The 17985-nt window shown below is 39.1% G+C and overlaps 1 protein-coding gene across 2 annotated transcripts in view; it reads right to left on the reverse strand.

Moving 5' to 3' along the window:
- The window catches only part of Mctp2 (multiple C2 and transmembrane domain containing 2), a 240556-nt gene that overhangs the window by 190145 nt on the left and 32426 nt on the right, over window positions 1-17985 (reverse strand). For both annotated transcript variants that reach the window (XM_036173220.1, XM_036173212.1), the window contains one exon: window positions 1013-1547. In XM_036173220.1, coding sequence (XP_036029113.1) covers window positions 1013-1477 — 465 coding nt within the window. In that variant the 5' untranslated portion in view covers window positions 1478-1547. The remainder of the gene's footprint in view (window positions 1-1012; window positions 1548-17985) is intronic.

Consider the following 17985-nt stretch of genomic DNA (forward strand, 5'->3'; position numbering starts at 1 on the left):
AGTAACAATGTCCAAAAGAACATGATCACAGCATCCTCCACTCCCTAAGGTGATCCAGATACACTGAATGAGCAACAGATTTTCATCTAAAAGTAAAACCATAACCTTCAGGTGAAGAATCAATTTGTTTACAACGCGAAGATTAATCTGGAATACATAAAAATATTAGTCTCTTACTTCAACATTGGAACCTATTTCTACATTATTAATTAAGAGGAATTTAAATAAAAACATGCACATTAGCTGATTAAGTTGATCATCTAGTCAGGATCAGAATGTAAGAATTTGATGACTGAATATAAACCCTTCTTCCAGATCCATGAGCTTTGGCATTACAGTGGACACTAAGCCTTCCTGAAATGCCGAAGCTTTGCTCAACTGCTAATCAATGAAAGTTTGATTACTGATTTCTGCTACCTTTTTGTTCAGAGAAGTAAGGGAAGTTCTCAAAACCGAGTGTGCACACTGGTGCACCAGTTTAAGGCCTGGTACCACAGGAGCAAAGAGTACCCTTCAGCCTCTAGTGGTCAAAGAGAAACATGCAGGCCATCTAAAGCAATGGACGGCATGCTTTGTCTACAAGTCTGACTGAGCTGGTGATGGGTAGAGAGGGGCTCTATAGCTGTCATTTATTGCCACTCCTAACCTCAGTGTGAAACATGTAACCTACTGAAGGTAAGGGGAATAGGAGGGAAGGGGGAAGAACAAAAGGTTAGTTATGTGCTCAATTTCGTTGCCAGGAGTTGAAACAAAAGAACCTTGTCCACTAGGGCTTTTAAAGCCTTAAACGGTCCTAGAAGGTTCTTTTGTGCTAGCTTTTAAATACATAGAGGTCAGCCCTAAAACAAATGGGAACACCAGTGCAATCAATAGTACATTAATTTAAATTCCCGTAAATGACATTCTCTCCATCCAGCATAACCACAAAACAACTCCTACCCAAATTTCCCAAGGACAATGAATTCATCCTAAAAACGTTATTTTTTGAAGCTGGGAAGTGCCCAGGCCTCACCTCTGGCTCTTCAGGAGCATCCCCTCCAAGGGGATGTTTGTGCAGATCCAGGCCACTCTGGCTGGATGCCCGCCGCTCCTCTGCAGAAGAGGCGTAGATCTCCTCAGAGTCAGTGTCCACCCCGTGGACATGGCTCCCTTCCTCCTGGCTCCAGTCCAGTTCTTCCTCAGACTGCTTCAGGGAGCTGCTGCTGCTCTTGGGGACAATGCCTGCCGTGGACAGGCTGTTGGGTACCGAGGTATAGGACGACTGAGGCCCCGAGTAAGGCCGACCCTCGGGGGCTAAGGCCTCTGCTTCCAGGAGGTCAGGCACAGAGAGACTGAGACGCCGGTCCAGGTGATGCTGCACCCTTAAATCCAAGGGTTTACTTGGGGTCTTTTTAGCTTTTTTCTTGCTCAAGTTGATTAACAATGGTCTGGTCCGCTGTTTTAATGACCCCCAGACAGATGGTTTATCCAAATCCATGACTGCATGAAGAATCAAGAATTCCACTCCTCAAATGAGTGTGCCTCTAGTGGAAAACAGTCAAAGATTCCTGCAAAACAGAGCACGAGAAGACATGAGCCTTCTTGATGTTTAAGGGTATACCCAAAGGGAATTTATGCAGAAAATTTGCTCTTGACCCCTTAATGAGAAGTGAAACATTAAGGTCATAATTACACAAACACCAGAAAAAGCATTTAAAAATATTTAAGTCAGCAGAATAGAAAAAATGAATGGGATTATTGGGTTGAACATAAGCTTCATAGAAAGACTACTTAATCTTCTCCAAAAATATCAAAGCCAAGACATTTGCTAAAACACATTCTATAGTATTTCTTCACCATAAACAAGGGGGAGCTATATATACATCTGTAAATGGAGGATCACCAAGTATTTGCTGTACTTGGAAAGGTAATAGGTATTAGACATTACTGTTCGGGTGATGTCTGATGTCATTATCTAAAAAAACATGTTGTTGTGACATCAAAGATGATAAAAGAGTACCTACAGATAAGAGCTTTGCTATGTTCAAATGAATCCTTATGTGCATGCCAATATACACTACAAATGTATCGTCTTCCTGTGCTATGTCAAAGGTGGGGTGAGTGAGTGTGTTTGTGTGTGTCTGTGAACATGTGTATTGAAACCAGAGGTTGATGTCAGGTGTTTTCCTCAGCCACTCTGTGCCTTATTTTTTTGAGACAGGGTTTAACACTGAACCTGGAACTCACCGATGCATCAGCCTACTAATGAGTTCAAGGTATCCTCCTGTCTGCCTCTCCCTGTGCTAGGATTACAGATGAGTCCCACTGGGTTATGTGCTGGGGATCTGAACTCAGTTCCTCAGGCTTATACAGCCTGCACTCTACTGACTGAGCCCCGCCCCACTCTCTTTATATGTTTTGAAGGACAAATGTACTCATTTGAACTTGAATTCCATTTAACAGCTATGCGGTCCTATTCACAGGAGGGTAAAGAAAACCCCTTTGTCATAATGAGAGTCCTATACATATCCAGAAGAACTGGCAATGCTTCCATAAAGGAACCTTCCACAGAGGGAGCTGAAGAGACCCATCCTGATGATGTGACCTGGACAAGAGTCTCACATGCAATTGGGAGTGTGGGTGAAGATGGCTGCAGTGGAAAGGCCATGGTGACTTGAGATGGAGCAGGTTGGATCAATCAGAGAGCCCATACAAACCAAATCTGGATAAATGACCCTATTTCATATGCCAAATGCTTCATAATATCCTTTTGATGTGAACAAGTGTGATCAGAACACTGTGTCCTACACTGCATGGATGTTGCCACATTTGGCTGCGAACCACAGCTGAGAGCCTGGGGGCAGGGGAAGTGCTTTCTAAAGGCATCCCTCAACGCTTTCCTGTCTCCTACCATCTCATATCAAGACAAAGCATTTTAGTAGTGGAAAGAACAGTCAAAAGTCCCTATAAATCAAAGTTCTCATGGCTATTAACCTGCTGAAGATTAGAATATGGATTTCTGAAGCCCGTGCCTATGGTCCATCACCACAGGCAAGAGATTCTCCCAGTATGCACTTGAGGTCTCCACTACTACAGACTAAGTCCATGGCCTCTAGAGATGGATTCCTTGGGTTCAAATTCTACTTTGCTACAAACTACCTTGCTGTTAGATCAGGGTCATGTCATCTCATTATATCCCAATTTTCTCAACTCTCCACTGGGGATACGATTACTCAGTCAGAGGAAATGAGATCACATTCAAATCTTCCGATGAATGGATGGAGGACACTCAGGATGTTTCAGGTGCTATAAGGGACCCAGGATACAAATCCCAACCTCCAGAAATTCATCATAGAAATAAAAAACACAAGTGAAATATCTGAGAAGAATAGCATATCCAAATTCCATAGTAATTACAACCAGCTACAGTTCTTAACATTGAAAAAATGTTATTCTGATCAACCACAAAAATAGACACAGAGTAAAGAAACAGTCTCAAATAACAGGAAGTTTTGATACAATGCAAGTAAAACACACAAAATAAACCATGCATATCTAAAGCTTAAAAGCTACCATCCACATATAAGAGAAACTATGCAATATTTCTCTTTCTGTGTCTCCTTACTCAGGCCCACGGGGCTGATGCACATATGAACTTACAGAGACTGTGACAGACTACACAAGACCTGCACAATTTAATTCACAAAGTCCCAGGACAAAGAAGGGGAAGTGGGCATAAAGTCCAGCCCTTACCTTAGAAGCTATTTGCATTATATGAATACTGGGAAGGGGTAAAACAGTTTTCTCAAATGAAGTGACACTTAGTACATGAACCACACTCCAAGTCAGGCCTCATGTTCAGAAGCAATTGCCAACACAAAACAGATTCCATGCTATTTGTGTGTGTGTGTGTGTGTGTGTGTGTGTGTGTGTGTGTGTGTGTGTGTGTCTGTGTCTGTGTCTGTGTCTGTGTCTGTGTATCTGTGTGTATGCTTTCTTTGGGTTTGGTTTGTTTATTTGTTTTGGGGGGGGTTGGTTTGTTTGTTTGAAGCAATTGTTCTCAATCTGTGGGCCACAACCCACAACCACTGTTTCACGGGGTTCACCTAAGACCATTGGAAAGCACAGATGTTTACATTACAATTTATAACAGTAGCAAAATTACAGTTATATAGTAGTAGCAAAAAGTGTTTTATGGTTGGGGGTCACCACAAAATGAGGAACTGTATTAAAGGGTTGTAGCATTAGGAAGGCTGAGAACCACTGGTGTAGAGGAAGGGAAATAACATGAAGTTGGGTGGGTAAGGCATGGGAAGGATATGGGAGGGGCTTGAGGAGAGGAAGAATCTGATTAATATATATATATATATATATATATATGTGCGTGTGTGTGTATGTGTATGTATATATGTATATATATATATATATATATGTATATGTAACATATGAGAAATTTTAAAGAAAATTCATGAAAATGGAGAAGGATGCCAGTAACTTCTGAGCAAAAACAATGACCTTAAGTCTGGGAGCAGTATAAGTGCCGAGAGAAACCTGGAGAAGCACAACAGCATGAGGAAGAGATAAGTGGTGCACTTGAATGTGACCTCAGTGGGAGCAGAGGAAGACAAAATGATCAAGGAATGGAGCATTGAAAGGGCTGCAGGAGGCATTAGGGATTTCCTACCCATAGTAAAAGTCGGGGGACAGAGGTATGCAAACAGAGATGACCTATATGTTCACCCTTCCAGGCCTACAGGCTTCTCAAAGAAGCCCCTGTACCACCTGAAATGGACTCATTGAGAAGGGCATTAAGGCAAATTTTGTTTGAACTTTCTATAATAAAACCTAACAAGTTGCATGATATTTAAATAATTAAGTCCCTTATGTCAGATGAACCTGATTCCCAGGAATCTGCTTTGCAACAGAACTTCCAGGCAATCGCTGTTTGGGATCTAAGTCCTTAAAAGCGATTTGCACTCCCTGGTGGGGAAGTCTATTTGTTTGGAGAAGAAACTATGTGAAGAATAATTACTCATGTAAAGGAGAGGTTTGAAATCTTTCTATCTATAAAACAAAAGAAATGCAATAAAGTGACATCAGAGATTAAAAGCATACCCCTGAAGAATTAGTTGCATATGGGAAATCATTTCTGTCATTCATGCAGCTGAATTGTCCTGTGACAACCAATAGATCCTTTCCTTGATGTTTGGGTAGGATCAAGGGAAGCTGATAGAAGAGGATATTGGGGACCATTAGAACACCATCAGGAGAAACTCATTTCCTCTGATAACCATGGATCTGTTCTCCATCACGACAGCTGTCTCCAAAAATCTCCCAGGCAGAATCACACAGCATGGGATTAAGCTTTTTAAGCTGCCCACAGATTCACCCAAGTTGTTGCCTATATCAGCAGTAGGTTGTCTATTGATTTCCAGGAGCAGTACACCATTGTGTGCACATCCCAAACTATTTTGTTTTCCTTGACGGGCAGGTGGGACCTTGCTAGTCTTATGATCTTTCAACTAAAACTGTTATAAATTTGTGTGGAACTACTATCCATCTCTGAAGTAAATGTCCAGCAATGTTCTTGCTGGGTCAAGAGGCAAGCGGGTGCAAATTTCATAGGAAATGTTTCCTGGGTGGTTGTATGAATTCTTTTCTTTTCTCACTAACAGTTATGAAGATTTCACTTGTTTCCCATCATCTGTAGCATTTGACATTGCTAGAATTTTTATTTTAGTACTTCGTATTTATTAGAAATGTTTTAAATTTTCATTTTCCTATTTATTAGAAAAGTTTTAAATTTCCATTTTTCTATTGGTGTGTGATATTAAAAATGGTTTGTGGCATTAATTTGCTAACTTATATTTAGTTTGGGGGAACTGTCTGTTCAAGACTTTTGTCCATTTATTTTAATATAAGATTCTTTGCTCTCCTACTCTTAGCTTATTAGAGTTCATTACATATTTTGAATATAAGAGCCCTGTTGCAGACATAACTTGCAAATATCCGCCCCAATTTTGTAGCTTGTCTTTTCATGTTGTTATAAATATCCTTTGCATGTCAACGGTTCTTAATTATCAAGGGTTAGATTTTAGAAATAATGTGACATTTTACAGATCTTACACAACAGACTTGGTTTTATATCTAAGAATCCATTGGCTAAACTCAATCACAAAAGAGAGCTCCAACATTTCCTTCCAGGAGTTTTGTAGTTTTACATTTAGAGTTATGACCTATTTTAACAAAATTTCTGCAAACAAGATTAGGTTTAGGTCAAAGTTCATTTTATATATGGATGACAATTTATTCCAACCCTGTTGTTGGGATACTGTCCTCCTCTAATGAATTACTTAGCTCCTGTCTCAATGAGACATGTCCTATTTGGGGGGGGGGCATCCTGGACTGTCTGTTCTGTTCCACTGACCCACTTCCCCATCACTTTCCACTATTATACAATTCTGATGGCCATGGTAGCATCCAGTCTTAAAATCTGCTTATGTAACTCCTCTAAATTCATTCTTTTCCAGAATTGCTTAGCTGCTAAGCTAAACATATCACTATCAGACACATTAAATCCAAGCACTGTGAATTTAATACAATGACAATAAAAATACAGCAGGGTTTTTGTGTGAGTAATACACTTACTGTAAAATTCATATACAACCACAAAAAATGCAAGCAGTGACGAAGAGAACACACAAAACCATAGGTTACAGGAAATAGCTCTTCTCTCTGGTGAAGCTGTTACACTACAACGTACTTCCAAATTTCATGTTGTGGCCAGTTTTGAAATGATCTGTATCTTCCCACTTGCCTGGTGTGATCACAGAAGTGGCATGCTTCTGAGAAGTAGAGCCTAAAGCATGTATAGTTCAGAAGAATCCCAATGTTAGTGCTCTTCCCTGTCTGCCAAATTCCAGCTTATCTGGAGACAGGACACTAATTTTAATAACTTTCACAAAAAAATTAAAAGCATTCTGCCCATTATTTCAAGCCCATAAACAGAACCAAATATACTGAATCTCAAGCATACAAACACAAAAAATCTTTGTCAAGAGGAGAAAAGCAATGTGTTCCAGTGAGTGTGGTGGCACATGCCTTTATTCCCAGTGCTCAGAGACAGGTGGAGCTCTGTAAGTTTGAGGCTAGCCTGCTCTACAAAGTGAGTTCTGGGACAGCGAGGGATGCTACACAGAGAAACTCTATCTTGAAAAACCAACCAAACAACAACAACAAAAATCCAATGTGTTCTTAAAGGTGTACTGATAACTGAAGTTTGTCTTCCTTTATGACTAGAAACACAATTCCTATAATATACAGTGTGTACTTCAAAAAAAGGAATGCTAAAAGAGGAAATCCAAGAAGGACTTACATCTGAAGAAAATCCTAGTGAGATAAACCCACCTATTTGAATATTAAATGTAATCCAACTTTCCTTATCTCAAAGGATATTTGAATTGAACACATATGTTTCATTTTTCTCTCAAGTCTTAAGTTCAAAGACTCTTGTTGGAAGCTCAGCAAACTGCAAGTTAAAGACACAAGCTTCCTCGCAGACAATATGACTGCCAACAGTTAATTAAGTGTTTACAAATATAGAGCAGAGTGGATTTCAAATATCTCCAGTGTAAAAAAGAAGTGTAAGTCTGGTCATTTTATATTGCATATGAGAATATCACACAATACTCATTAAATATCATAATTACTGTGCACCAACTGAAGAGAAAGATACACTAAAACTCTTTGCAAGAATATATTCACATTTTGCAAAGCAACAGTAAATGTTTAACCTCTTCACAAAACAAAATGATTCTGCTCCCCCACCCCAAACCTCAGCTTTCACTAAATGAGCAACAATAAGCACTGTGCCTCTTGAAGCCACTATGGCATGACAAGATCTTCACAGGAAACAGCCTAAGCCAGGAGACTAATGACACTCCCATCTATATTACAGTTTCAGATGTTCCTCGCAGTTGTCAGCTAAGCAATCACCCAAATGGAAACAGAAAAACTTCAACACCAGCCCTCAAAGTGTCTGACTGAGCCTGAGCTACACCAGTAGCTGAATCAGAACCACAAAGAAGAAAAGGGGAGTTCAAGGTGACAATGGCATTTTCTTTCCCATGAGTTTAACAGAGCTGATCAGTAACAAGAACTCAAAATACTTTTCATAGTTCCTCTGTAGCAGCCGGTCTCAACCTGTCGGTTGCAATCCCTTTGGAAATCGAACAACCCTTTCATGGGGGGGGGGGGGGGGAATCAAATAACAGATATCCTTCATATCAGATATTTACATTATGGTTCATAACATCAGCAAAATTACAGATATGAAGTAGCGACGAAAATAGTTGTATGGTTGGGGAACTGTATTAAACAACATGAGGAGCTATATTAAAGGGTCTCAGCATTAGGAAGTTTGAGAGCCACTGCTCTGTAGAATAAATTGTAGGTTTATTTTCACAACATAAATGTGAACTCCTGTAGCAGAGTAACAGGTACATGGTAAGCATATCTCATTTTGATCAAGCAATCTCCAACTAGAATTCCAGCAGAATTAAAGATTTTAAAGAATTTAAGTCCTACTTAAACACAAAATTTGGGATATTTTACCTTTACCCAATGAAAAGAGAGGTCTGTGCAAGGTGCTCATGGTGTTAGGAGGCTTTCTAGTTCTCAGTAGCTGATCAAAAACTATACTCACTCAATCTGAGATCCTAAGTACAAATTTCTTCAGCACTTGGCGTATATTTTTGTCAAGTATTACAGAGTTCCTTCCCCACTTCATTGGTCTTATCTGTGTATCTATCAATCACACATTTATTTATTCATTTATTTGTTTGTTTGTTTGTTTAGTTGTTTGTTTGTTTGTTTACGACCAACATGCTTGCTTGAATCCAATATGGCAATATGCTTTAAAATGCTTTGCCAGTACTAAGTAAACACAGAGTGAGTGGGCTTCATCCCAGTTCACTCCTTATCTGTCTTAATGGAGGTTGGAGTCAGTCTCTCCTGACTCAGCCTGCTTTGAATAGTTTGGGAAACCTTTTGCTTATGCATAATGCCGTTGTTTGACATATACTTCATATTGGTGATTTTCAGAGCCTGGACCTCTGAGCTACACACAAAGACTCCCAGCTGTGGTCAGGTCATGTGTTCCCATGAGAACTTCGGGTTGCTCTCATTTTCAAGCTTTCTTTCTTTGGTTTCGGATAGGAGTGAAATTACATTTGTCACTCCTGTGAATGATCACATTTCAAAGCATCTTATACTGCAAATGCCCAGCCCAATTCCCAGTGTACCTGTAATAGTCACTGTCAGGCTAAAGTATCCATAAATGGAGTTTGTACTGATTATCTCTACCTACTTTATACTTACAGAAATTCTTGCTACTTTATACATACAGAAACAAGATAGGTAAGTTAACTACTGTCATAGTTGGTTCAGTTGGTTTTCTTTTCCTGTACTGTTCAATGCAAATATTAACATCCCCCTGTTTGGTGTCCAATCCTCAAATAAAAACAAATTAATGTTTTTTTTTAACCTAGCAAATGTGGTTTCTTTCTGTATATCATTTTCATAATACTTTTTTGTTGTTGTTTTGTTTTGTTTTCTTGTTGTTTTTTTGTTTTTTGAGACAGGTTTTTTTCTGTGTAGTTTTGTGCCTTTCCTGGGACTCACTTGGTATCCCAGGCTGGCCTCGAACTCACAGAGATCCACCTGGCTTTGCCTCCCGAGTGCTGGGATTAAAGGCGTGCACCACCACCACCCGACTATTTTCATAATACATTAGAATACTTTTATATTTATAGACAAATCAGACAGAAAGTACAGAGCATAAAGAACCTACATTCCTTTTCAATCTGCTTTGGTGCAACCCATTCTCCTCTATCACCTTTTTCGTGTGTGTACATATATTCATTGAGCACAGCAATGACTTTCCCATAGATAATTTCCCTCAAGCATCTTGTGCAATTTAACTTCTTCCTCCAATGAGTGCCCTCCCTCATCTCCCCTCTCTAGAGGTCACACTTTGTACCATGCCTGTCTGTAGGTTTCAGCAAATGTTTGTTGTTTCCAACATTATACAAAACTGTTTCCTTGATCTAAATGTCCTGTCTACTCCCTAGTCTTCCCTCTCCTTTACAGTCACCGATCATTTTATGTTTTCTCTAGCTTTATGTTTCCAGAATGCCAAAGGTAGCCAATCTCACATAACATATTCTGGTCCCTCCTATTTCACTGAGCAAAGCACATTTAAGTTCCTCTCTCTATTTTTGTAGATGCATTTAATTTTTTATCTCTCCATAGTATTACATTGTTTGGAGGTTACCTCAGTTCATGGGCTGAAGGCAACCTTAGTTGTGTCTACTGTTTGCCAATGTGAGGAAGGCTGCTGTAAACATACATGTGTGAATGTTTGTGTGGGTGCAAGCTTGGTTCCATATGCTATCTTTGCAATGCAACGCTGAGCAATCTTCAGCAACCATCAGTTATAGTTTAAATGTCTCTGCAGTAGCCAGGCTTACTCATATTTTGCTGGCAATGCATGAGTATCACCCAGGTTTACAGCCACTCATGCTGTGGTTTTATTTCACTACAGTTACTAGAATACAGGAAACTGCCTTTATATGCAGATTCTAATTCCAATCACCTTATTGAAATCATTTTAACACTAATACTAATCCTAGAAACTAAAAGCACCCCTAGTTTCCAGGATAGACCGCTTAGTTTCTTTTCCTCTTGCTGTGGACTTCTACCAGGAAGCACTTAAATATCTCTTGAGGTATCTCAAGGTAAGGAGATAGATAGCCTTAGTTTAGCAATCCAGAAAATAAACAAGTACTGAATTGTCAAAACAGTTTTCCTCCATCTGTTTAGATGACTGTGGGTTTTTCTCTCTTTTCATATGTTAATGTAGTAAATTACACTGTTATCCCAGTGTGGAACATTTTATTTTATTCCAAGATAGATTCAATTTCTCCTTTTATTAGTATAGCAATTTCAACCACTGCTAAATTCAGATAGCAAACAGTTCACTTAGAATTTCTTCATATAACTTTACATGTAATATGGAATTCTAATTCTTAGTTGGCATTTCAGGTCAAGACTCATAATTATCTCACCTTCAGCAAAGAAAACATTAATGTAAGACAAGAATTTCTTGGAGTTGGTGGAAGATGGCTCTAATGAGATAAAGTGATACTCCAGGTTGTCTTCTGCACACACACACACACACACACACACACACACACACACACACAGCACATGCTCACCCACCCACATGCATGTGTATGCACATAAAACACATATGCACACATAAACATATATGCATGCCTACCCCCACATGTATACACACACACACACACACACACACACACACACACACACACACACACACATATACATGCATGATCACCCCATACTCACACAGGGGAGTGCCACCCCTCATATATACATATAGAACACACACACTACTGGATTTCCTTAAAAGATATGCAGAACCTAACTGTAAAATTGTGTAATGCATGAATTTGGGGGGAAATGATATTTAACTATTGGCTGGGAGTTCTCTTATTGGTTTTAGGTGCCTGTTTTTATGTATCTTGTACTTCTTGATGATTAATATATTTTATCAGAAAGTGTAAGTTTTTATCTAGGGTTCCAAATGTATCAGCATAAAACATTCATGTTATTACAGATTCAATCTCTGCCTGTTTATGAATACACTCATGTTATTTTTCCTTTGCATGATAAGAATTGATAGAGCCCCAAGGTGTTTCTTTAAAAATTCTTATGAAATAGAAAAATACATTCCACTTGCTATATCTTGACAAAATTTTCTTCTATTTTTATTTCCAATTTTATTAGTGTCTGCTCTTATCTTTCTAATAAGTTGATGTAGAACTAAGTACACAAACTCTAAGTACAAAAACTAGAGAAATGGCTCAGCAGTTAGGCATGTGTACATTCTTACAGAGAATCTGATTTCAGTTCCCAGTTACCATGTTAGGCACACAGAGAAATATACATAAATATGTATTTAAAAATGATAAATATTCTAAAATATAAAGTGCCCAGAACAAATGAGATACACTAGAGGAAAATAAAGTAAGGAGGTTGAGTCATCAAAAATCTCAAAATTGTCATAAATCTACAGTAAAATTGATGCTGATTTATTGGTTCTTGGATGCACAATTACTTAAGGAACTGGGAAAAGAAGCTAGAGAGAAAAATAAATAGGATTCTTAAAATTTCTTCAAATATATTTGAAACTTTCAATGTAAACTTTTTTCATATTTCCCATGATTTCAATGCTACTGTCTATGATGTCCTATTTCTGTTTATTATGACATACAGAATTGTACCGTATTTTTGCATTTTCATTTTGCACTCAATGGCTATCAGCATGCAAGCATTTCTTCTAGCCAGCTATTCAGTTACTGCTCTCAGGATCTGTATTCACACAATCTCAATGACTGTGACAAAACCACAGCTTTCTTTTTCACAGATTCATAACTTGCTTTACACGTGGATTAATGCCAGTGGTGGTCGGGGACCTCATTCCATTGGAGCCAATCTTGGAGAGAAAGCTTTCAAACTTAAATTACTTAAGTATAAAAAAATTTTTCATAAGGTTTTAAATACTAAATACTCAACAGAATAAGAAAATTTCCTCCAGTATCTAGTTTGATAACAGTGAAAATAAAGAAAAATAAGACTTTAAGAGACAGCTTAATGTCTACAGAGGAAAACTTAATTATCTTTGTGTTACTGATATCTAATTATTGTTGAAGATTGATTTGAGGGTGGGTGGGAAATCTGTAGAGTTTCAGTCTTCTGAAATTGGATGCTTAAAAATTCTCCAGTGAGTTTAGTACATTATCCTCCAAAAACCTTGATTTGACTACAACTGAGTAGTTAGTTATGCTTCTAGTACCACGCATGGTTTCCCTTTCACTGAGTGGATATTGAGTACAATTTGAGAGCTACTAGTTACCACCAGGTATTTATGCCACTAATGCACCCTTAGGATGATGTGCCATGCTGTCTGTTGGTGTGGTTCATAGGTGTCACAGCTTTGGAAGTTTGCATGGTGCCATCAGGTATCATGAAAGCTAATTCTCAGGAAGGAAGCATTTAGGTCAGTTCTAGCTCAGTAATTTCTGGGGCCTGTTTCTGAAGTGCACAGTGTCTTTAGCCATAGGGACTTGCCTCCACGTATTGAGGCAGCCAAGGGCAACAGCAATGTTTTGGGAAGCCCTGACACCAACACCAAGAGAGCATTTAATGGCCAGTTGTGGCAGAATAAACTCACAAAGGAAACTACAAAGACTTAGACAGAAAAAAAAAAAGGTGTGGTATCACCTATGACAACCAGAACTTAAAACAGAGGCGTCAAAGGAAGGGTGTTCCATAGAGGAAGTGGTCAGCAGCATCGAGCATTGCGCACAGACAAAGCAACAATAATCTTGAAAGTATCCATTTGACAGAATGAAAAGAATAAGTAGTCATGGTATGAACTGTCTTGGTGATGTGATTCAGAAAATAATCTGAGTGGAGTATGGTGAGAAGACTTTGGAAATGGTGGGAAGAGAGGCAGTAATTATATGACACTCAAAAACTGGGCTGAAGGGGAGAGAAGTGAGGTGGAAAGAAGAGGCAGTGTTTGGTCAGCAATCCATCATTGACTCCATGGACTCCCCATTCCAACATCAACACATGCCAGCTTCCTGACTCCCTTATCTAACATTAGTCTCAGCTGTCCAGCTGTGAGGTTGAGCTTTATTTTAACCAAGCACTATCCGACAATCAATTTAATGGTATTTACCAAGGGTAAGTAAGAGAAGCAATTCACTTCTTCATGATATTGCATTTATTTGCTTCACTGGCCTCTTGTAAACCACACAGACACACCACTGACTACTACATTACAAAGTGATTGCCCAAATTCAGAAACCCCAGTCCAATACACTGTTCTTTCTAAAGATGTGTGATGGTCAGTATTCATTGTTAATGGAACTAGATTGTGAATCACCTAGAAGACAGACTTACAGCATGTACAAGAGAATGTTTCTTGAGAATTAGCAGAGAGGGGAAGACACACCCTGAATGTGGGTAGCAACCTTAATGGTTGTCCTAGCTGTAAAGAAAAAAAAAAGTTCTGCTTCAAGACTACATATGGCTACAATATGACTATACCCCCATAGCTCTGCCACCACTTTTACCGCCATACCTTCCCCACAGTGCTGGATGGTGCTCCCAAACTGTGTGCCAAAGTAGATCCGTCCTGCCTTAGGTGGTCATGGCAATAAAAACAGCATCTGACACCATACCTGGGAATTGGCTTCATAAAAAGCACATGCTGGGGGTTTCGGTAGGGTTTCCTGCTATCGGAATAGTATGTAAAGACATTAACCATTTTTTATAAAACTTATTCCGCCTGGGTTTTTAGCTATTTGAGATTATTAAAGTGTGAGTCAATGTATTTACCTGGAAATAATTTACTTAAGACAAGCCAAGTGTTGGGCATATGTATCCAAGCCATTTCTAATATGAAGTATGGTTGTAGGTATTTTTTTAAATCACCAAATTATTGTAGTTTTAATAGAAACAAAATAGTTCAGGTATGTGATTTCATTAATTAAAAGTTGGGAAATTCAAACATAAAAAGATGTTTGTCTTTCCCTTGTTTTCCAGTCAAACAAGTAGTTTCTTCATATCCAGTTGTTGCAAAGCAAATCCTCATCCATGTCTGTCTGAACAGAAGCATCAGACATATATCCTAAGAGTAATTAGACCTCCTCCAGGCAGGCAGAGGAACCCCGATAATTCTAATATGACATAGGTAATTCTATTGATTTCACCCAGAGACTTACAGCCAGTTTCAAACCACATACACACAGGCAATCACATCATTATGCCTGCAGGGTGATGACTGCAGCAGGCTTTTCTTGTTCAAAATGGATGAGAGAATCCCAGAGGTTGATGAGCAGGAAATCCAGTTTTCTGTTATAACTTAAAATATTTGGCTAATTTGTTTAGATAGATAAGCATGTATAAATTGTTAGTTTTATCATCTTCATAAAAAAAATATTTAACTAGAAGAAAGGTAACCTTTTATAAACACATTCTCTCTTTATACACATACACATCCCCAAATATACACCACCAAGTGTACATTCAATCACAACCTACTCCATCCTGCTACTGGATAATCTATTCATTTGATAAACATTGTTGGTATCTAAGTAATCAGGGGATATTCTAGCCTTTAGGGATATTTCAGGGAACAAAACAGACTTCTTTATTTCATAGAATATGTATCCTACTTAGAAGCGACAGACAATAAGTAAAAGCATATTTAATATGTCAGGTGAAGGGAAATACAAAAGCAACATCAAAGGATCTAGGATGTCTGTGTGTGATGAGCCAGGTTGCCAGAATGCCATTTCTGGTCCACACACTGGGGAGGCATCCATTGTATAAAGTACCAGAGCAGAAACCAGAAATACATGAAGGAGAGAAAGAGATCTGAACAGGAGCCTTTCATACACAGAAAAAAAATCCAAGCACAAGACCGGGAGGATGGGGGGTGCTGGGAGATGTGGAGAGACTCCGAGCAGACAAGGGTGGTCAGAGCCGACAGTCAGACAGGGGAACCAGCAAGAGAGGTGCTGCAAGAAGAGCAGGAGAAAGGATATACGGTGAGTCATTGGGAGCCACATTTATGACCTTGACTATTACACAAAGTGGGCACGGAAGCCAACAGAGCATTAACAATTATAGCCAGGATGCTTTACTAGTCCCTGCAGTATATCTGCCCCTGTATCCATTGTTCTGCATGCATTAACAATTCTTCCACATCATCATATACAATAGAAATTTTATGCCCACTTTACAGTTAAGAAAATTTTGATTTGCTCAGGTTCACAGCTGCAGCCTATATATAGTGGGTATTGTTGGCACTGGGGGTGGTGTAGGCTTTATTGTATGGGGCTGTCCTACACAATGAAATTACCAGCAGTCTGTGTGGAGCTGTCCTATAGGTTGAAATTATCATCAGTCCTCGTGTCTTTGACATTAACAACATCCCTGCCATGCATAGTGACAATCAAATACAGCAGCCATAACTTTAAAAGTCTCCAATGGGATCACGGCATCCACTAGCTGGAGCCAACAGAACTCTCCCCACCCAACCGGTCACTTTGCTCTGCCTCTGTGGCTTCATTCAGCCAGCAGGAGAGAAGGAGGGAGGCAGGAGTCATTAGGAAGAGGTGTGGATGACCAAGCCACTTTAAAGATGGCCTGTTTTCTCCATCTGTGTAGACGTTTACACTAGCCATTCCCTTACCTCAAACTTCAATATGACAATGTTATTTTCAAATTAGTAACAGAACACAATTGCCCAGAGAGCAGCATAGTAAATGCTAGAACAGTGTTTCTCAGCCTAGGGCCTGTGACCCTTTTGAGGCTCACATATCAGATATCCTGCAAATCGGGTGTTTATATTATGATTCATAACAGTAGCAAAATTACAGTTATGAAGTAGCAATGAAATAATGTTATGGTTGTGGGGGGGTCACCACAACATGAGGAACTGCATTAACGGTCGCTCTATTAGGAAGGTTGAGAACTACTATGCTGGAAGGACAGCTGATTCCTGGGAGTCCTTGCAGGATTTAGCAGCTACTGTTGAATTGGAAATGTAACAAATGGGCCAGGAAAAAATATTCAAAGTCAAGGAGGTTTTATTCAGAACCTTAGGTATATTTAAATGTGCTTGGAGTAGGAAAAGTAGCACAGAATATTAGTGAACTCTGCAGCCAAAACCCATCACGCATGTCTGGATCTAATAAACCCTACCGAAGCTGCCATGCTCCCGGGACAAAGCTTATACAAAACACTGAACATGAATTATGAGCCCTCTGCTTCATATATTTTATGACAATCACCAAAAAACGTGATTCAAGTTCTAAGTACATATCTATACTGGTCTATGCACAACATCAGCCAGATGTACAATTAAATTTGAAGAGAACTTAAAAGCAGAATTTAAAGTCATGTTCATATTTAATAAGACAATTATTAAATAGGAGTGATTGCAGACAGCCAAGTTACTAGGGCAAGTCTATGGTGCTGTTTGTCTATATCATTATTTTTTTTTTCTTAGAACCAAATTTGAAGAGAGCTTGAAAACTGGTAGGATTTAAAACCAGCATGACTGGGTGCTGTTGTGAGATACTTGATGATACTGTGTAAAGATGGGTCACTGTGGTTGGTTTAATAAAATGCTAAGGGGCCAATAGCTAGGCAGGAGGTAGAAGTGGGACTTCCGGACAGAGAGAGCTCTGGGAAGAAGAAAAGTGGAGCTGACAGCCAGTTGCAGAGGGAGCAAGACATGCGGGAGGAGAGGTAAAATCCAGGAGTCACGTGGCAGCACATAGATGAATAGAAATGGGTTAATTGAAATTATAAGAGCTAGGGGGACAAGCCTAAGTCATAGGCTAAGTTTTCATGATTAATAGTAAGTCTCCATGGTGTATTTTGTGAGCTGGCGGCCCAAAGAAAAACCTGTCTACAGGGTCCACTCTCATCAACAGGGGATGTTTCAGAGATGGTTTGGAAAAGTGCTGGATATTATATGAAGAAGACACACTGAAAGCTGTCAGATCAATAAGAGACCCCTACATTAAGAGCTGAAATATTGCTAATGTTTCATCAATTCATCCTTGACTCAAAACTGCCAATCTAGAAAATATACTTCTTGAAAAACAGAAAAAAAAAAAAAAGGAAAAACTCATCTGGCTATACTAACTCTACCTGTGATATTCATCTGCTTGATGAACTAAGGCAGGGGAATTGTGGACTTGGGACAAACCTGAACTTCATAATAGGACCCTATCTAAAGAGAAAAGAATTATTACCTAATACTGTATATAACAAACAAAAAAAATGAAACTCACACCTTTACTCAAATGTAATTCTCTAAGGCTGACTTCAACT

The sequence above is a fragment of the Onychomys torridus genome, chromosome 1 (assembly GCF_903995425.1).
Source record: "Onychomys torridus chromosome 1, mOncTor1.1, whole genome shotgun sequence".
In the NCBI taxonomy this organism is placed as follows: Eukaryota; Metazoa; Chordata; class Mammalia; order Rodentia; family Cricetidae; genus Onychomys; species Onychomys torridus.